This window comes from Artemia sp. Qi Xiang Cuo, chromosome 7 (genome assembly GCF_049724085.1).
Source record: "Artemia sp. Qi Xiang Cuo chromosome 7, ASM4972408v1, whole genome shotgun sequence".
Classification (NCBI taxonomy): domain Eukaryota; kingdom Metazoa; phylum Arthropoda; class Branchiopoda; order Anostraca; family Artemiidae; genus Artemia; species Artemia sp. Qi Xiang Cuo.
The window spans coordinates 27,343,864-27,366,440 of NC_142800.1; the positions used below are offsets into that span (position 1 = coordinate 27,343,864).

The following is a 22,577-nucleotide window of genomic DNA, read 5'->3' on the forward strand; positions in this document are numbered from 1 at the left end:
AGGGCGTATGTTTTTAAAAATTGCTGAAAATTTTTCTCCAGCATACAAATAGCACGCCAAATTTTGAATTCTTAAAAAACGAAAAGATCTACAGTATTATTTTCTTTTTCTCTGAAAAGACTGTCAATATAAAACGAACAGAAATTAATTAAAAAAAAACTTTTTTCCATAATATAAGTTTTTCAAAGAAAAGTAAAGAACTCCATTAAACAAAAATTAGTAAAAATGAAATCAAATAGTCTACCAAGCATGAAACTACCACAAATCAGCATCGATAAATAAATGAAACCCAAAACGAACAGAAATTACAATAAATAACCGAGTCAAACTCAAAACGAGCAGAAATTATCCTAAGTTGGGCTCAAAACCCCTATGACTTCCCAAGGCTAGAACAAAATTTGCACTTTACTGAAAAAAATATAAATGAATGTGCATTGTCAGTTTAATATACATATACTGATATTTAGTAATCAAAATGTTAATATTATTTGATTTATTAAAATTATAAAAGTAAAAACATTTATATTTTTTTAGCCCGTCGTAGGCTCAATTATAAGCTATTGCTTATATTTATTAGTTTTTATAAATTCTACCATCTATTAGACTTCACTGATTTTAATGTTGACTAGTTTCTGAGGAGAATCTACAATGAACTCTTTGTCATGGTTGAAGCATTAGCTGCAGCATAGTAAAAAGCGAACCACAGCGCATAGTAACTAAAAGTTAAAAAATGTTAAAACGGTCGTTTTTTTTCTTTATTACACGCCTAGCGAGTTACTAGAACATCAAAGAGATATGCTTAAGAGCTCATTCAAAAGCTATTTTTCATATGTAGATGGTTTATATAAATTTTGCAGTGTGCAAGTGCCATATGGCACGAAAAAAGGCACTTTTTATGCCAGTTTCGAGGGGTTGGGCTAGCGGGCTACCAGAACATCTTAGATACATTTTTGATAGTTCATATAAAAAAAAATTGCTCATATATACGTTCTTCCTATAAACTCCACCGTATGCAAGTTTCAAATAGCACTAAAAACGGCACTTTTGGTGCCATGTCTCAAGTGGAAAAGCTAGGGCGAGTGGGTTACTAGAACTTTTTATAGTGATTTTTAATGGCTCATTTGAAAACTTTTGCTCATATCTACATGCTTTTTATCAATTCTAACATTCGTAAGTGAGATATAGCACCGAAAACAACATTTTTGGTGCCACTTCTTAAGTGGAAAATCTTGGAAGCATAAAAAGGTATCACTGTAATAATTATAGTCCAAAACTCTTAACTGGAGGTTTGCAAGAACACCCACTGCAAATTCTTCCTCCAGCCCTCCTTAACAAGCTACACAATTACAGTCCCATAAACACCAATACATTAAATTAAATTACTATAGGTGTGGTTCTGTCAGTACAGCGCTGGACTTCAAATTAGATTTCCATGCGTTCGATTCCAGCTTGTATTTTTATTCAATCATGGTTTGTCCCTTCGTATGATTGCTTTTCAGATAATCCAATGTTTCTGTAAGCGTGATGCACTCATTTTTTAGGGCATATCCCGGGAAGGCAGATTTTAAACCTATTACTCATATCTACGTGCTTTTTATCAATTTTACCATCCAAAAGTGCAATATAGCACTAAAAACAGCACTTTTGGTACCACTTCTTAAGTGGAAGAGTTTGGAAGCATAAAACGGTACCATTGCAATAATTATGGTTCAAAGCCCTTAACTGGAGGTTTATAAGATCCCCTCACATATACTCCCCCTCCAGACCCTCTTAGTAAGTTTTATAAATCAACTAGTCATATTGAAAGTAAAAGATTATTGTGAAAACAAATTAGCTAAAACCAAAAACTTTTCAACTAAACATCTACCAAAATTAAGCTTGATTGATCAACAGTTTTGAATTGAAACTTCAAACTTCACTCTGTGGTGAAGCCTGTGTGCTAGTTTTAACGGCGGTAATTGAGGGGAAGGGACGTCCTTGCCTCCTTAGTTTTTGCTCTTGCCTAGGTTCTGAAATCACCTTTTTTGGTCACTTTATGGAAAAAGCACTTGTTTCATTTAAAAAAAAAGTTGAGGAAACAGCCGAAAGTGCACTTTGTGGGAATGTGCTATCAAGTAAAATTTATAAAAAGCGATTAAGTGTAAATATAGGCTTCTAAATGAGCCCTTAAACAGCTTTCTTTTGTTACAGTAGCCTTCTAGTTTCTGGTAGTAAGCAAGTGATTTATAAATCCTGTCTTCATTATGACTTTTTCAGGTGAAGTCGGCCGAGTAAAAACAGCTTTTTGCTCATCAAAAAACAAACATTCCTGGAAAACATGTATTGTTTTGTGAAGTATGGATAATGAACTTTATGTTATAGACTGAAAGTTTTTCTTAGCTGTCAAGGTTGTTTGCAGCATTTTTTAGAGCTGTCTTATCTCCCATAGATCGGTGATAATTAGAAATTATATTAAAAATAAGTTTTAAACTGAAACTAAGAAGTGACAATAAAATTTAAAACGAACATACATTATTCTTTATAAATAAAAAAGATCATGGCAGCATTGTTTCTTCATTAAATTTTAATCAAAAACGAACAAAGATTAATTAAAAAAAATAAAGTTATTCCGAGGGAAGCAAAGAGCGAAGTTGAAACTTAAAACGGACAAAAATTATTATTTCACAGCCTATTTAATATATATTAATATAACTAGTACAAATAAACCAACTAATTATGTTTTCCTTTGCTTTTATGATTATACAAAACGAGCGCTTTACTGAAAACACAAAATAATATGGGAGTTTTGGTAAAGTAAAAGCAAAACAACTAAGAACACTTTTTATAGAATGAAAATATTATCAATCCCTTTTAGGATCAATCCCTTTCAAGATAAAGCAACAATTTATTTTAGGATTTTCTTTATTTTTATACGTTTAATTTGGTATCACTTCTGCACAATGGCTCAATTCAATGACTGGCTCTGGTTTTGGTTCTTAAAAGGACATATCATGATTAGTTTGTACACAAGTTCAAAGTAAGGCCATCTTGATAGTGTTAGGACTATAGACTAGCATTAGAATTTGTATCAAAGCTTGAAATCCATTCTTGTATAGAGAGAAATAATCGGATTTCCAGAGTTCATATTATGTCTTATTTGATCTTCATTTCAAGTGATACTAAAGCATATTTCTTGCAATTTAAGACTGTATATTACCCACTATTGATATTAGAGCTGGTGAGAGCAAAATGCTGCTTGATAAATCAATTAAATATTTCTTTACGCTGTTCAATCACTTCCCAGTTATTAAAAAATATTTAGTTTTACACTTATGTTTTTAATATAATTATAATTGTATACTGAAAGTTACTAATGTCACAACTGGTGTAAGACTATGAAAAGCTTTATAGATTCGATTGGAGTTGCCAGGCTACATACTCACGTTTGACTCTTAAATAAATAATCCAGTCTTTTATACTTGACTTTTGTGTTTTCAGTAAAGCGCTAGTTTTGTATAATCACAAAAGCATAGGGAAACATAATTAGTTAGTTAATTTGTACTAGTTATATTAATATATATTAAATAGGCTGTGAAATAATAATTTTTATCCGTTTTATGTTTCAACTTCGCTCTTTACTTCTCTCGAAATTTTTTTTTTTTTAAATTAATTAACTCTGTGGGAATTTGTTTCCCCTATATTCCTTATACGTTTTCTTACCATCTGAAACTGCCAGTTTGATCTTGGCATTTATTTGCTAAACAACTCCTGATTTGTTTATGAAAGAAAAGATGATAGTTGTATGATTAAAGCGGTGGATTTCTGCAATGGTAACAGCAGTGAGCAGTTATATATATCCTACCTGCTACGATTACCAATTCCTCGAATGTGGTTGGTATTTTAAGCGGATGTTCTAGGATTTTTTTTTGTGAAAGGGTTGAGGTTTTAGGGCATTGATTACTTAGACCCAAAGTATCCCAGTGTTAAAATGATTATCGTGAACTTGCGACTATAGGTAATTAAGAAATTTATATATTAACATTTATATATATTCTTAAGACAATAGTACCCTTATACTTTGTTTTTTCTTTTAGTTTGCAAATCATCTCTAAGTCGAAAATCCTTCTATTCAAAGAATGGGGAGTATTTCTGCGCAATAGATTTTCAGAATGAATTCATTTTTCACAGGTGTGCCTCTTGTAAGGCGCACATTACGGAAAAATCTGTCGTATATTTTCTGGGCCGGACGTATCACCAGGAATGTTTCAAGTGTGATGATTGCAGGTAGGCTTTAAGTTATTAGTAGAAGGAGGAATAATGGTGTGCTCGACAAATTGCAATGTAGCGCCTCAAATACCTTCTTTTGGTGGGGAGGGGGGGGGGATTTTCCTATATAGAGCCTCCAATTCTTTTTTTTCTAGGGATTTCCTATGGACCAGGTGCAAATCCTTTTTAATGGATGATATCCCTATGGAGAACCTGCAGGGCAAATCTTATAGAGAAACACTTTCTATTTTTGATTGAAATTTCCTGGGGGATTCCCCCTGTAACCTCACTCTCTTTTTTTACATGGCCATATCCTACATGGCTTTCTGCGAATGCTTTTAGTAGTAATGCCTCCATTGATTCTGTGACGCCCATTCGGAGTACTTTTTTTCCATTGGTTCGACGGCACAAGAAGAAAATTTAACAGCGCATCCCTCTTTTGGCGACCAGGTGCCGCAACTTTAGGTTAAATTCCAGTTCTCATAAAATTCCCAATGCATGTCCTGTTTCAAGGTGAAATTCTCAAAGAAAATTACTTGGAGTGTGGTTGGTATAATAAACAAGTTTTGATAATAGGGAAATTAGCATAGGGAAAATAGCATTGGATTTTAAACGGAGCCCTCTGACGTCACACCCTCGCACCTGTCCCCAGCTGGCAAGATTCCCATTTTAGGCAAGAGTTCAATGTTCTAAGCAAGAGTTCAATGGTTCGGCTAGGTCAGGTGTTTTTCTATGACACACCCCCTTGAATTTCTGTGACAAGCCCTCTGATGTCACGCGACACACCTTCGCCCCTGTTTCTAGCTGGCAAAATGCTCGCCTGGGAAGTTCTGGATGTTTCAATTACTTGGAGTGTGAACGGGGCATTAGGCATTGAACTCTTAACCCCTCGCACCTGTACAATGTGGTCAGCAATCGGAGGTCACGACACTGATAAGAAAAAATAAAATGGAATTCCAGTTCTGTTGGAAGTGGTCTGGTAGGTTTTGGTCATGCATTGTTATAATTCTCGTCTGGCAAGATTCCCAAATGCTATGACACGATATAATTACTTGAAGTGTGGTCAGGATAATAGGAAAAACTCCGGTGTCGAAACCCCCTCAGGGCCCGTGGGCAGGTGACACTGGAGTCGACACAACCCCAAAAGAGAGTCAAAAGAGATCGGCGGGAAATAGATCCCCCACGCCCCTTTTCCAACAAATATATCCCATGAAAATTTTGAAATATCTATTTTGTTGAAAATAGTTCAAAGGTCAGATAAAAAAAAACTCAGGTGTCAATCCCCCAGGGCCGGGGGCAGGCGGTGTAATATATTCCCTGGGGGTATGTATGGCTCTTATGGAAGGAATGCTCGTATAAACTTCAGAGAGGGCTCTGTTCACTTTTTAGAGCTAAAAGAGATCAGAGAGAAACTAGCCTCCCTCCCCCTCCTCACGTCTTTTTGTCCCAAATGCATCCGCTAAAAGTTTTGAGATAGTCAATTTTTAAAACAGTTCAAAGATCATACAACAAAAACTTCAATGTCAACACAAGCCCCCTGGGCCTGGGGGCAGGCGCTGTAATTTATGGCCTGGGGGCATATGCGGTTCTTATGAAAGAGATGCTCGTGTAAACTTCAGAGGTGTCTTGCAGGCAACCATTAATACCTTGCCTTTCGATTTATTTTAAACCAACATTTAGTTTTAAAGTATAATGGGCAAATTGCATAATTGTGTGTGTGCGGGGGGGGGTCGACATGCCTAATATCCCTTAAGACATAGTTGCTTGGATCGTTCTACTATCCTGAAAAAAGGGTTGTCTCAAAATTTTAGCTAGATGCGTTTGGAAAATGAATGGGCTTGAGAGAATGCCTGCTTACCATCCAATCTCTTTTTACTCTTAAAAAGGGCACCAAACACTTGTGCTGTAATTGGAGTGCAAGTGGAGGAATCCCTCCTTCATATATTTAGTAAAACATTTTAAACAAGTAAAAACAAAGTGAAAACATTTTAAATGTACGTTGTTTCAGTAAAGTGCAAATTATGTTCTGGTCTTGAGAAGGCATGGGGGCTGTCAGCCCTACTCATGTTAAATTTTGCTCGCTTTGAGTTTGACTCAGTTATTTACTGTTTGATTTAAATAAACAAAACCCGTTTAAAATGTTTTAACTTTTTTAACTTTGATAAATTAAAATTTTTATAGCTTTAAGGAATATATATCAGCGACTCTACAGGATTTTTTCCTTATTTTGCTGGACAATGCGATTTAAGGTAATTTAAGGTAATATGTATTCTACATAAAGAAAGAAAAATGAGCAAAAATGGGGTTTTTATAGGCCAAATGAAAATACTGAAAAAAACAAAGCGAATATTTCGAGAGGACAAATGCCTCTCTTCTTCAGCGCGAAACGAAATAATTTATCCACGTAAAGTGCCGAAAAAAAAAACAAAAACAAACAAACAAACCCTGAAAGTCAATGTGAAAAGAACAAAAAAAACGAAGAAAAAACCAAAACTCAAAATATGAAAAAAATTAAATAAAAGCCAAAAATTAAAAGAATTAAAACCAAATACCTAACAACCATAAAAGCGAGTTATTCACCAATATCCGCGATTTGCTCAAAATCCAAAAAAAATATGAACTGCCATGGACGGATACTAGCGAACAACTGACAAAGATAGGAAACAATTCATTCACTCAAAAAACAAAATGAACCAGCAATTAAATAAGTTGGAGAACTCTGTCATTTGATTTCGGATTTTAATTAATGCATTTATCGCAGACACCCTGTGAGACATAAGGGGTTGTTCATGTGTTTGATTAGATGACTGGGACATTGGTTCAAGGTGAATTTCAGGGATTACTAAAGTATCGGCTTCTCTTTTGAGAAAACCGAAATATGACTCGTTTATTTTTAAATCACCGGAATCTCTGTTTAAAGCTAGACCTAAATGTTGGCATTTATAAATTTCAACAGCTTCTCTGTAGTGCTGGACAATACCTTTGTCATGCAAAATAAGGCTAGCTTCATTAAACAAATAGGGTTGTCTTGATTTTCAAAAATTTGCACTGCAACGGCAAATTAAAAATTGTCTGTTTTTTTCCGCTTTTTAAGTGCATTGTTAATTGAAATATAGTCCGGAGTTAATCTCTCAACGATTTGCTGATCAGCAATTACAATGTAAAAAAAACCCCGGAGTTTTCACCTATCGGGATAGGGTCTTTACCTTGATAAATTTGGGACCTGATGGTTTTTCTGGGTCTGTAATAAGTGTAAATGTTATTTTTCCTTAGATTTTTTGAAATGTGGTCTGAAAGCCCTTACGTATGGGAAACCAAGATAAACTGAATTTTCCCTTTGATTTGTGTTTTCTGTGGAACTATATGATAATCTTTTACTGCGTTTTGCAATTACAGAATTTATGAAACTAATTGGATAACCATTCCCAAATAAAATATCTCTAAGGTGGTTGACCTGGATTGTGCATTTCAGGAAAATTTGAGGTGTTGGGTAAGAGCCATATGCGGCTTGTGAGCTGTAGGATGCCGACGACTGACCTAGTCCTTTACGAAGTAACTAGAGAGCATTAATCTTTCATATGTCAATCTTATTCAAGTATTTTCTGTGTTTGTTTTATATATTTGACATTTCTAGCTTTTATATATTTGACATTTCTAGCTTTGCTGTTTTATATATTTGACAGTTCTTTCAATTTCCAATCGAATAAGCTCTTTTGAAAGTTTCTTAGACAATAAATGGCCATCTCAAAATTTCCGTCAGATGCATTTCGGGAAAATTTGAGGTGTGGGGTAAGAGCCATATGCGACTTGTGAGCTAAGATAAGATTTATTGCTGAAAAATGGTTATCACAAGCCCAAAAGGGCCGAATTCACACTTTAGCGTCAAATACAGTGAAAAAAGAACAACAAAAACAAACAATCAAACAACAACAGAAAATTATAAAAGGGTCAATGTCAAATACGTAAAAACGTTAAAAAAAAATTAAAAATTAAAATAATAAAATTATACGGTAAATTTAAAGACAGCAAAAATGCAAAACAAAAAAAAAAAAAAAAACTCGTAAAATTAACAAGGGGATAAAGTAGAATTAAAACAAAAACATAAGTTAGTTGGTTACTAACAAACATAAATATAAAACCTCCAAATTTGCAAAATGGGCAACTATGTAAGGGATAAAAGTTCTTCATATCTTTCAGTGCAATCTCTTATTGGGGCGAGAAGGGGGATTTTTGTTGACACAGAACGCGGGAGGCGGGGTCGAAGAGGTGAATATTGACCGGGGAAAAGGGGAGATGTTCGAGGGTTATGAAGGGCATTGTTAGCAAAACGCAAGGTAATTTTTGCTCTCCTTTCCTTAAGGGTGACAAGGTTAGTTCTCCTAAGAAGGGAAATATAAGGCACTTTACCCTCATTGAAGATAATTCTTAGGCACCTTTTTTGTACTGCTTCTATTCTGTTTGACAATTCAATGGAAATGCCAGGATGCCAAACAGGAAAGGCGTACTCAAGGGTTGGGAGTACAAATGACAGGAAAATCCTTAAACAGTACGATTCAAATTTTTTAAGGAGGGAAAATGTGGCATTTGCACGTTTTAAGATGTCATTAATATGACAATCCCATTTTAAGTTGCTAGAGATGGTAACGCCCAGTAATTTCATAGTGGTAAAGGACATTTCAGGGGGGATTAGACAGGAGAAAGAAGGGGGAGTTTTAAGGAAATTAATAGTAAGAACAGTTGACTTTAAAGGGTTGACTTTCATATCATCAGTAAGAGCTTCGGCTGATATCGATTCCAAGATGTACATTGGGTTGCTTTTGGAATTTTTGGAACATGTCTCTAAGACAGTCAGATCATCAACGAATTTCCATCTATCCGGGAAATAAACACCAAGGTTGTTTATCATTGTAAGAAATAAAATTGGGCCTAAGAGGGTTCCTTGGGGCACGCCATTATAGATTGGGAGGAGATCAGAATATACATTCAGGTATTTAACGACTTGCGTTCTGTTAGAGAGGAAAGACGCAATTATTCTAGTTAGATAAGGGTCAACTTGAAAGTCATTAGATAGCTTTTCTAATAGTATATTGTGGCTGATTAAATCAAAAGCTTTTTGCAAGTCAACAGCGATAACATTGAGCCAGGTATTGGATTTTTCGAGTGTGTTGCATATTGTGTCCATAAGGTGAACAAGATAGTGGGTTGTAGATGTAGAGCGTAGGTTTCCGAATTGTCTTTAGTCAATATTTGGGATTGTTTTTACTTTCAACCACTCAGCTAAAAATGTTTCATATGACTTCGAAAAAACTGGAGTAAGAGCAATGGGACGGACACCATTAAAATCTTGATTATTACCTTTCTATTTACGGGAGTAATAAAACCTAATTTCCAACAATTTGGAAATCTACCAGTAGAGGTAATTTTATTAAAAAGTAAGGACAAAGGCTCTGAGAGATTGTCGGCAAAGGCTTTAGTTAGTACAATCGGAATGTCTAATGGACATGTACTACACTTTTTAATGTTCTTAATTTTTGCCTCCACATCCGAGGGCGAAATAACGGGAAAATTGAGAGAGCACAAATCATAAGGAGTTTCAAAAGAAAGGGGGGGGGGGGAGGTTCTGAACTATGGAAGAAAGAAACCTGTTCAGATCATTGGCTGTAACTGATGGGTCTTCTTGTAAATGGAAGTCTATATTATTATGTGTTTTCCCACAAATTTTCTTTATTCTATTATACCATTGTTTTGGCTTTGTAGAAAATAAATCCTGGACTTTGCATTTGTAATATGAAGAAGCAGATTTACGTATTTCTTTTTTTTATATGTTTACGCAGTGAGTTCGCTTCGGATGTTTTACCACTCTTTAGAAGATTCAATTTAATTCTAATTAGTTTTTTCAATTGGCTAGTAATGTATTGTTTGTCATTAGAACATGTTTTTACTTTTTTCACAGGGAAGGAATTTATGTATTTTGTTTTAATCAGATTTTAGAATTCGGAGAATTTAAAATTAATGTCATTTTTTGATTTGAGGGCCAGGCAGTTTTCATTGGTAATCCAAGATCCAAATGTGTAAAGGCCATCATTGGAAATTGGGCGATAAGAGAACTCAGTAACAGAAAAAGTATGATTAAAGCTATTGAGAGGCTTCGTTAATAAACAAAAATGGTAACTTCCTCCTAACGGGGGCAAGGGGACAAGAGGGGTATAGAAAGCCTGCATATTGGTGCAAATCAAATCAAGACTTGAATTTTCTTTTATTGTTTGTATTTTTACTATTTGTTTTAAGTTTAGGGAACTACAAAAGGAACTTAACTTTAGATCATTAGCATTACCTACTAAGAAAATACCGGCATTCGGGATTTTGTATAGTATAAAGTTGGCACTACTATGCAGTTGTTGGTAGAATCGCTGTCTTTGTGCAGCGTTTTGATTTTTTGGAACAATAGAAGCAGCAAAGCACAATCAAATTAAAGGGGCGTGGCAAAACTTTGGGTCTTACACTTACCCAAATGATTTCATCGTAATCTGAAAGGTTGGGAGTATGCATTAATTTAGGAAAGAGATAATTATTTACAGATAATAGTATTCCACCTCCCTTTTTACCTAGGGGGTGATCATGAGGTCGAAGTCTTATGAATTGGGATTAGTTATCAATTTTCAATAAATCAGGGTTCAGTGCTTGGACCTCGGTTATGGCAATTACATCAATTTTGTGTACTTGACAGAGGGCCTCTAGCTCGATCAATTTGTCGAAATTAAGGCTTTAGGCGCTCGTAACAAGCAACTTTGGGAAAGTAAAACGGTTACTAAAGAGGGCAGTTTTTTGTTTGTTAATTGTAGGAGGCAGTGGGGGTGGGAGGACCGTGGACTGGGAGAGGAGAGGCATCTTTTTCGGGATGAAGGTTGGGATTCGTTTGAGAAGCAGGATTAAAAGGCGGGGCTGGACCCGGCTTGAGATAAAAGGAGGACAGCGGACAAATTATGGGGATATTATTAAGTAGGGATTTAGGGCGACATAAGTTAGAACTAAAACACTGGTTTACACTAGAATCACGTAATTCGATGCTTCTATAACCCGAATGGGTGGAGGTAGGGTCTTCTTTGTGATTATAGAATACGGTGGGGGTCTTAAATTCCCCGGAATGAGCTGGTGGTGGTGCTTCAATGCACACTGGTGTGTTACATGACAGGCTCGGGGGCTCCCGTTTTTTGACAAAGTTTTCTTGGCACTGTTGGAGGGGGGAGAATTTGTTTTCGGTGAGCTAGACTGCTTGAAGTATCTTACTGAACTTTGATGTAATGGTGGGAAGGTTGGATGTAAATCGTTTTTTGACAGGTCCAAACTGAGGAGAGAAGGAATTGGAGGGGGTGCTGACTGTGGGTTTAAATTTTTTCGGCACTATTTAAGAGCTTTTTAAAATATTTGTATCCATATTTCAAGTGAATTTGACTGCATTCATCGAAGCAAAGCCCACTTCTAAAACTTTCACACACCCTAGAATGCAAGAGTTTGCACTCAGGGACACTACATTCATTCTTCAAATAATAATTCTTGCACAAATGAAGGTATTTACACGACTCTTCCTTCTTGCCAACCCCTCTCCAGGCATATTTGCATATATCTTTATTAGCATTAACTTGCTTCCTGGATAGTTCATCACTAGGATTGAACTCACACCTAGTTTTACATGCATAATTAGGGTCAATTTCAGAATGAACTTGACCTTGAACACTTGTGCCTGAGAGGCTATTAAAACCAAGACAGTTTAATCCTTTAAACACACAAACTTGTCTTTTATCTTAGTTGAACCGGGAATCACTGGATTCGTATCTATTATTTTGTCGTTGACCTTGTCTTCTATTAAATTTTGATTTTTGATGATATTATCAGGAGCGACATTAGCATCAATTAGTCTTGTTTTAATATTGGTTTTAACAGAAATTTGGGATTTTTGCTTTTCCTGGATTGGAAAAGACTGGGGGTTACCAACTCTAACGCTTTTTGAAGTGGTTAGAGTGGACATTCCTATAATAACATTTTCAAGTTCACTCATCAATTATAGTAACCCCTGCATTGGAGGGAGGAGGTTTATTGTTTTAGGTGCAGTAGGGACATTGTTTAACAATTTGGACTGGCAGGAAGCACAGGTCTTGAATGTTGTAGCCTGGTCAAGGGTTTGGCAACTGAAATCAGTTGTTTTTGAATCGAAATTGGTTTGGCAGGACACATCGGACGTGGTTGAGGGGGACTGTCCTGGGGCATGGAACTGGTTTGGCAAGCAATTGATTTGAGACGAAAAGGGTGATGACCTCACTTCCTTCAAAATGTTGATTAGGTCACTTCCCGATGGGTGACGTGGAGGTGTCATAAGGGTAGACGGGGTCTGGGTGGAACAACGCAAAGAGTCATCAAAAGGTACTACCTTTTCATTAGTATCTGCTTTTGTGGTACAATCTAGGCAAAGCCAATTATTTGACCACTTAAAACGTTCTAGACCGGAGCTATGTTCATGGACGTAAAACTCAGAGCTACTGCACTGAATAGAGTTAATAGTAACTCTTAATCTGTATTCCTGGCATACTCTCTTTGCCATTTTTTTAACCGGAATGGGTTTTGATATATTATCGCTGATTAAAGATGAGTTAGCTAGGGTCACTGAATTAATTCATGTTCTAAGCTCTTAATCAATTCTGTCCAAAGTGAGTGAATCCAAAAAGGTGTTACCACTCTGAAGACTAAATGAAGACTGAGCTGTCGGCGACGACTGACGTAGTCCTTTACGACGTAACTAGAGAGTATTAATCTTTCATATGTCAATCTTATTCAAGTATTTTCTGTGTCTGTTTTATATGTTTGACATTTCTAGCATTTTTTCTCAATTTTAGACTGGTTCCCCTGGAATATGAAAGAGTCACGTTTTATGACAAACTAGATAAAAGACCAAGCCGGTCTACTGGGATACTTTGCCAAAACTGCCGGCCGATCTCACTGGGAGATGCCGTCTGGCCAGTTGAATGTCATGTATATGCAAGATACTTCATCGAAGGTAGCTATAGACAGGCTTTAAATTAGTAGTGGTTTAAATTTTCTATTTTTTAAAACTTTGTCTTAACATGGGCGCCCATAAGCTGAATTCCAGGGGGGGGCAAACTTCGTCTAATTGCTACTTTTAAAGCTATATAGTAGAAATCTCAGAAAACAAAAAACTATAAAAATAAGGCAGCACCATTCAGCCAGGGGGGGCAAGAGCCCTCCCCCATATAGGCGCCCATGTTTGTCTATATACCTTAATGGGATATGAGGGACCAGAAAAAAGTTGGAGAAATTTTCAGTTAAATTATAAAACCGAGAAATGCATTTGATTGTGAAGAGTATATCGTGCACTAAATTTAATACTAAAAAATTCAAATGTTTTGGGAATTCCACTTGATATTGAAAGTATGAGAGAAAGTGAGAGAAAGAAACGTTCTTCTTCTGGGAGAGTGGAATCCGTCCTTAATAAAATAGACATGTGCATGCTTGACCAAATGGTCGGCGTAGCCCCGGCACCGATCTCCCGATTCTTTGCCTTTGGTTAGGAGGGTTCTGCGTGATAGGGGGCAATCATCGGATGCTCCCTATTAGGCGAACCCACAATAATTCGTCCAAAGATCCCACCTATAGTTGTCTCTCGATTTGTAACTACTTATGACGAATCCGGGTTGCAGCGGTAGCTAGCAACCTAGTAGGAGACGATCACACCCCATAGTAAAAACTAAAATAACCCATAACTCCTAAAAATGGAGTCAGATCAAAATAAGAAGTAAACTATTAGAACCGCCTTGTCTGAAACCCTTGTATAGCAATTTTACCGTCTCTTGGCTTAAACGATAAGGAAATTATATTGGCCTGAATTAATAAAGAATGAATACTTGCGCATAGTAACTGAACTATTAATTAATAGTAGTAGCCTTACCTTTAGTGACAGTAATATCATCAGTAAGCTTATTGATTTTTACTAAAAGAATGACCTTTCGTCCACTTTTGACAAATATATAAGCAGATTATAAGGAAATAATAAAAATAGGAACTTATTTTTAAAATCGAAATTTTGTGGAACATATGTAGAGGATTTTTTGTATTAGTGCAAGTCAGACATTGAATGTTTTTTTAATATTCAATTACTTTTGGGTAGAATTAGTTTCACCAGTAGAAAAAATTTAACATAGAATAAGTTACCATTTTTAGATATGTAATTTTAATAATAATGAAATTGCCCTTTTCAATTTATTGTAAACCAACGAACAATAACCGTTGTTTACATTTTATGTCAATTTATTGAATTTAAGTTAAAAAGAGAAAAAATTAGTTCTGTACATGAAAGACCATTCAAATTAAGGTAATTAAGATGTTTAGATAATCGCCTGATCTTCATTAATAGTATTTTAGTTGGAAATGGATATCCTGAAAAGATTGTCTCTCGAACACTACAAAAATGAATAAAATTAAAATGAGCCCTTAGCAATAGACAAAGAGGAATTGAAAATCAATAACTCAACCTCACCATTTGTTGCGATTTTAGTGCCATATCGCACTTGCAGATTGCGGAATTTACCGATACAAAAAAGTGATGCAAAATGATGCTACCGATTCAAAAAAGTGATTTTCCTAGTTGTTCATGAAGGGGGACTGTAATTTCCCTGTGTAAGGTTTTCAACTATGTTAATTCCAATGGTACACTTTTCATTATGATCTGACTCCATTTTTGAGGGGTTTCAGGCTATTCTTTCAAAATCAAAATAAACTTCTTTTTGCTTTAATAAACTTTTACTTTTAAGGCAAACCGAAATAATATTTACCATTTCTGAATCAGTGTCAAATGGCAATTTTTTTTCACTAGACAGTTTAAAAAAGTGCGTTTTTTAACTTTTGGTTACTATGGGCTGTTGTTCGCTCTTTACTAGGTTGCAGCTACCGCTGCAGGCCTGCAACCATGACGATTACAGCAGTAGCTGCAACCTAGTAAGGAACCACAGCCCATAGCAACCGAAAGTTAAAAAAACGTGTTTAGAAAAAAACTGCCAAGTGAAAAAATTGCCATCTGACACTGATTCAGTAGTTATTTCGGTTCGCCTAAAAAATATAAGTTTATTACGAAAAGAAATTTTAGGTGATTTCGAAAAAAACCTGAAATCCTCGAAAATGGCTTCAGATCAAAATGAAAAGTGTGCCATTAGAATCAGCATAGTCATAAACCTGTTGCAGGGAAATTACAGTCCCTCACCTTGAAGAACAAGGAAAATCACTTTATTGTATGGGTAGCATTGATCTGTCTCCCGTTTTTTTTTTTTTTTTTTTTTTTTTTTTTTTTTTTTTTTTAATTTCGATCCATTTCCAGGTAATGAGTGGCATTTCTATTTAAGGACAGGTAAAATAACTCCCTAAGCCTAAAGGCGCATGTCAGATGGGGAAAAAATCCCAATTGACGCTGATTCAGGAATGGTAATCATTATTTCGGTTCGTGTTAAAAGTAAAAGTTTATTGCAAAAAGATATTTATGGTGATTTCCAAAAAAAGCCTGAAACCCCTCGAAAAAACATTGTTTTTGTTCTTTGTGCCTGTTGTTCATGTTCTTGTTTTTTGTTCCCTGTAGTAGCATAATATTTGTAGGCATGAATATATAATGAATCAGAGGTAATAGGCTTGGGACTGTCTGTGCAGGATTTTGACTCTTGTTGATAGAATTGTATCGCAAAGTGCTGAAAACCATGTTGTGACCAAGATGGGCCAAGGGTTGCACAAAGTCTCCTTTCATACTGGAGGTCCCAGCGACTTATTGCTTTTCGGTTGTAAGCCGGCTTAAGTGCTTCGATGTAGACTTGTGAAGATATGTTGATCACCGTCCTGCACTGGCATCCGGGATCATTGCTTTTCCTAAGGCCAGAACAATTTCAATGACTTAAAGAACATGAAAATTGGAACTTGGAATGTTACAACGGTAAAAAATGAATATTGTATCGACATTTTGACTGACGAATTCAGAGGATTCGAACTGGACATTAGGAGTTTCAGAAACTCATATCCCAGGGATAGGAAGCATGAAATTAGGTGATATAGAAGTTAGTAGTAATCAACATTGTACTTCTAGGGCGCCCCTGTACCAAACAGGTTTCTAGTAGGTATAGTATTCTACCGGTCCTATAGGTAAACACTTCTACAGGGCATTACACCTTTTCAAAGAGATTTACGCAATTTACTAGATTTCTAGTTCATCATATATATGTCTTTTTTTAGTGATAAACCTGTATTATAAAACCCGCCCATCTTGTTTCGAGTGTTAACGGACAAGTTTTTCTGACACAATTTACAGACCAGATTTCTACTTCATATATTTTTTTGATAACTTGATAGGTGATTTGAATAAAAAGAATTCAAATATTTTGTCTATGAAATAGAAGCTAACTCAATTTGCGAAAAGGTATTCCATTTGAACAAGTCTGATCTGATTGAATTGTCGCCGACAATGAGATTTAATCACTGCTAAGCCTATTGTTATTGCGAAAGGGTTACCTAATTTACTTCTTAGTGTTAAATGACCGATTTCTAAATACGATTATTTTGAAAAGCAGACAAAAAAAATGGACACTATAATCAGAATTATTTGATTAATATTTAAAAAGGGTAATGAGATATGTGATCTCTATAATACACAAGTGATGTTTGATAAGTATTGTCAATTTAAAATAGGATCTAACTTTCCTTTGTTCCCCCATTTCTGAAGGGCAGGAGATAACTTAATTTACTTAGACAATGAATGATATTAATTAATGTTTTGAATAATAGGAATGTGAATGATTCTAATTAGTGATTGGATTGTATCAGTGGAGAAAAAAAGGATTAAACTGATTATCAGTTAAAGTAACCCCAAAGGAGTTGTTAACTGAGGTAATTTGTTATAAATTTGAAAAAATACCTAACGACGAATCGGAAACGTTTGATTAACATTTGCAAAAAAAGGATTAATGGGATTTGTGAATTGGAGGAGATGGGGTGGTTATGCACTGTATAATACACAAGTAATGTTTTGGAGAGTTAGTGGTCGTGTGTGTCTCTTTAGGCTATGTTTGTCTCTTTGGGGCGTTTGAATCTTTTGGTATGTATGTGTCTGTATGGGCGTTTTTTGTGTCTTCGGGCTGTGTGTATGTCTTTAGCCAGTGTGTGTGTGTTTTTGGGCTGTGTGTGCCTCTTTAGGCTGTGTGTCTCTTTGAGCAGTTTGAATCTTTTTGGTCTGTGTGTGTCTCTTTTAGCTTTTTGTGTCGTTTTGGGCTTTGTGTGTCTCTGTTGGATGTGTGCGTCTCTTTGAGCCGTGTGCATCTCTTCGAGCTGTATGTGTCTCTTTGGACTGTTTGAGTCATTTTGGTCTGTGTGTCTTTATTTTGGCTGTTTGTGTCTCTTAGGGCTCGTGTGTGTCTCTTTGGGGCTATGTGCTTCTCTTTGGGGCGTTTGAATCTTTTGGTCTGTATGTGTCTGTATGGGCTATGGGCGTTTTCTGTCTCTTTGGGCTGTGTGAGTGTATATTTGGGCTTTGTGTGTCTCTTCGGACTGTGTGTATGTCTCTTTAGCCTGTGTGTGTCTCTTTGGGTTGTGTGTCTCTTTGGGCAGTTTGAATCTTTATGGTCTGTGTGTGACTCTTTTGGCTGTTTGTGTCGTTTTGGGCTTTGTGTCTCTCTGTTGGATGTGTGTGTCTCTTTGGGCCGTGTACGTCTCTTTGAGCTGTATGTGTCTCTTTGAGCTGTATATGTCTCTTTGGACTGTGGGTGTCTCTTTGTGCTGTGTGTGTCTCTTTAGGCTGTGTGTGTCTATTTGGACTGTGTGTCTTTTTGGGGTGTCTGAGTCTTTTTGGTCTGTATGTGTCTCTTTGGGCTGTTTGAGTCTTTTAGGTCTGTGTTTGTCTCTTAGGGTTGTGTTTCTCTTTGGCCTGTCTGTGTCTCTTTGAGCTGTTTGTGTCTCTTGAGGCTGTGTATGTCTCTTTGGGCTGTGTGTCTCTTTGAGCTGTTTGAGTCTTTTTGGTCTGTTTGTGTGTCTCTTTGTGCTGTTTGAGTCTTTTTGGTCTGTGTTTGTCTCTTTGGGCTGTTTGTGTCTCTTTGGGCTGTGTGTGTTTCTTTGGGCTGTGTGAGTATCTTTGGGCTGTGTGTCTCTTTTGATTTTTTGTGTTTTTTTGATGTTTTGTTGTATGTTTGTGCTTTTTTTGTGTTTTTTGTGCTTTTTTTTTCTCTTTGTGCTTGTGTCTCTTTGTTCTGTTTGTGTTTATTTGGGCTTTGTGTGTCTCTTTGGTCTGTTTGAGTCATTTTGGTCTGTGTGTCTTTCTTTTGGTTGTTTGTGTCTCTTAGAGGTCGTGTGCACCTCTTTGGGCTATGTGTGTCTCTTTGGGGCGTTTGAATCTTTTGGTCTGTATGTGTCTGTATGGGCATTTTTTGGTCTCTTTGTGTTTCTTTTGGCTGTTTGTGTCTCTTAGAGGCCATATGCGTCTCTTTGGGCAATGTGTGTCTCTTTGGAGGGTTTGAATCTTTTTGGTATATATGTGTCTATATGGGCGTTTTTTGTCTCTTTGGGAGGTGTGTGTGTGTCTTTTGGGTTTTTGTTTCTCATAGGTCAGTGTGTATGTCTCTTTATCCAGTGTGTGTCTCTTTGGGCTGTGTGTGTGTCTCTTTAGGCTGTATGTCTCTTTGGGCAGTTTGAATCTTTATGGTCTGTGTGTGCCTCTTTTGGCTGTTTGTGTCTCTTGAGGCCGTGTGTGTCTCTTTGGGCTGTGTGTCTCTTTGGGCTGTTTGAGTCTTTTTGGTCTGTTTGTGTGTCTCTTTGGGCTGTTTGAGTCTTTTTGGTCTGTGTTTGTCTCTTTGGGCTGTTTGTGTTTCTTTGGGCTGTGTGTGTCTCTTTGGGCTTTGTGTGTCTCTTTGGGCTATATGTCAATACGTTTAAGCAATAAATATCTTTAAGCTTAACCCCGTCTTTATTCTTTAGAATAGTTCTATTGTAAGCAAGTAACAAACTCTTTCCTGAAGTCACCTCTTGGATACACAATGCAGAAACTTCATTTAAGAAACTATGAAAAAGTTGCAAGTAAGTAACAAATTCTTTCTTGAAGTCACCTCTTGGATACACAATACAGAAATTTCATTAAAGAAATTATGAAAAAATTGAAAAGTAAGTAGCAAATTCTTTCTTGAATTCACCTGCTGGATAAACAAAAAGACATTTCGTTCAAGAAATTATAACAAAATTCTAAGTAAGTAACAAACTCTTAATTGTTTTCACGACTTAAATATACGATGTAGAAATTTAATTCAAGAAATTATGAAAAAATTCTCAGTAAGTAACAATTTCTTTCTTGAAGTCAACTCTTGGTTACACAATACGGAAATTTACGGAGGTCCCATAGAATGAAATTTCTGTATTGTACATGTAAACGGCGAATTCAAGAATGAGTTTTTTACTTACTTAGAATTTTGTCATAATTTCTTGAATGAAATGTTTTTTTTTGTATCCAAGAGGTAAAATCAATAAAGAGTAATTTCTTGAATGAAATGTTGTTTTTTTTGTATCCAAGAGGTGAAATCAATAAAGAGTTTGTTACTTACTTACAAATATTTTCATAATTTCCTGAATTAAATTTCTACATCGTATATCTAAGTCGTGAAAACAATTAAGAGTTTGTTACTTACTTAGAATTTTGTCATAATTTCTTGAAAGAAATGTATTTTTGTTTATCCAGCAGGTGAATTCAAGAAAGAATTTGCTACTTACTTACAATTTTTTCATAATTTCTTTAATGAAATTTATGTATTGTGTATCCAAGAGGTGACTTCAAGAAAGAATTTGTTACTTACTTACAATTTTGCCATAGTTTCTTGAATGAAGTATCTGTACTGTATATCCAAGAGGTGAAATCAATAAAGAGTTTGTTACTTACTTACAAATATTTTCATAATTTCTTGAATGAAATTTCCGTATTGTGTATCCAAGAGTTGATTTCAAGAAAGAAATTGTTACTTACTGAGAATTTTTTCATAATTTCTTGAATTAAATTTCTACATCGTATATTTAAGTCGTGAAAACAATTAAGAGCTTGTTACTTACTTAGAATTTTGTCATAATTTCTTGAACGAAATGTCTTATTGTTTATCCAGCAGGTGAATTCAAGAAAGAATTTTCTACTTACTTACAATTTTTTCATAATTTCTTTAATGAAATTTCTGTATTGTGAATCCAAGAGGTGACTTCAAGAAAGAACTTGTTACTTACTTACAATTTTTTCATAGTTTCTTAAATGAAGTTTCTGCATTGTTTATCAAAGATTTGAATTCAGGAAAGAGTTTGTTACTTGCTTACAATTTTTTCATAATTTCTTAAATGAAATTTCCGTATTGTGTATCCAAGAGTTGACTTCAAGAAAGAAATTGTTACTTACTGAGAATTTTTTCATAATTTCTTGAATTAAATTTCTGCACAAGAGTTGACTTCAAGAAAGAAATTGTTACTTGCTGAGAATTTTTTCATAATTTCTTGAATTAAATTTCTGCATCGTGTATCTAAGTCATGAAAACAATAAAAAGTTTGTTAATTACTTAGAATTTTGTCATAATTTCTTGAACGAAATGTCTTTTTTGTTTTTCCAGCAGGTGATTTCAAGAAAGAATTTGCTACTTACTTACAATTTTTTCATATACACGAGGTAAGTTCATGAAAGAGTTTGTTAATTGCTTACAATTTTTTATTTAATTTCTTAAATGAAATATCTGCATTGTGTATCCATGAGGTAACTTCAAGAAAGAGTTTGTTACTTATTTAGAATTTTGTCATAATTTCTTGAACGAAATGTCTTTTTGTTTATCCAGCTGGTGTATTCAAGAAAGAATTTTCTACTTACTTACATTTTTTTCATAATTTCTTTAATGAAATTTCTGTATTGTGTATCCAAGAGGTGACTTCAAGAAAGAACTTGTTACTTACTTACAATTTTTCCATAGTTTCTTAAATGAAGTTTCAGCATTGTGTATCCAAGAGGTGACTTCAGGAAAGAGTTTGTTACTTGCTTACAATAGAACTATTCTAAAGAATAAAGACGGGTTAAGCTTAAAGATATTTATTGCTTAAACGTATTGACATATAGCCCAAAGAGACACACAAAGCCCAAAGAAACACACACAGATCAAAGAGACACAAACAGCCCAAAGAGACAAACACAGACCAAAAAGACTCAAACAGCCCAAAGAGACACACAAACAGACCAAAAAGACTCAAACAGCCCAAAGAGACACACAGCCCAAAGAGAGACACACGGCCTCAAGAGACACAAACAGCTCAAAGAGACACAGACAGACCAAAGAGAAACACAACCCATAGAGACAAACACAGACCTAAAAGACTCAAACAGCCCAAAGAGACACATGCAGACCAAAAAGACTCAGACACCCCAAAAAAAGCTCAAAGAGACACACATGGCTCCTAAGAGACACAAACAGCCGAAAGAAACACACAAAGAGCAAAATGACTCAAACATCCCAAAGAGACACACATAGCCCAAAGAAACAAAAACAGCCCAAAGAGACACACACGGGCTAAAGAGACACACACAGCCCGAAGAGACACACAAAGCCCAAAGAGACACATACAGACCAAAAAGATTCAAACACCCCAAAGCGACACACATAGCCCAAAAAGACACACATGACTCCTAAGAGACACAAACAGTCAAAAGAAACAAACACAGACCAAAATGACTCAAATAGCCCAAAGAGACACACATAGCGAGACAAACACAGACCAAAAAGACTCAAAAATCCAAAATAGAAACAAAAACATACAAAAAATACTCAAACAGCCCACAGAGACACACGGCCCAAAGAGACACACACAGCCTAAAGAGACACAAACAGCCCAAAGAGACACAGACAGCCCAAAGAGAAAACACAACCCAAAGAGACAAACACAGACCTAAAAGACTCAAACAGCCCAAAGAGACATATACAGACCAAAAAGACTCAGACACCCCAAAAAGACACACAGTCCAACGAGACACACACAGCCTAAAGAGACACACACATCACAAAGAGACACACACAGCCCAAAGAGACACATACAGCGCAAAGAGACGTACACGGCCCAAAGAGACGCACACATCCAACAGAGAGACACAAAGCCCAAAACGACACAAACAGCCAAAAGAGGCACACACAGACCATATAGATACCAAGGGACAAAATATACATACATAATATATATAAACACAAAGAAAAAATAGAAAAAACATGTATAAATAGACATAAAAGCATTTAGATTATAAAAAAACC

The 22,577-nt window shown here is 35.7% G+C and overlaps 1 protein-coding gene across 1 annotated transcript in view; it reads left to right on the forward strand.

Annotated features, from left to right (window-relative positions):
• Nucleotides 1-22,577, forward strand: part of LOC148950117 (actin-binding LIM protein 2-like) — a 60,146-nt gene that overhangs the window by 28,417 nt on the left and 9,152 nt on the right. Inside the window, exons 2-3 of the mRNA XM_089091783.1 lie at nt 4,074-4,263; nt 13,134-13,294. Coding sequence (XP_088947909.1) covers nt 4,074-4,263; nt 13,134-13,294 — 351 coding nt within the window. The remainder of the gene's footprint in view (nt 1-4,073; nt 4,264-13,133; nt 13,295-22,577) is intronic.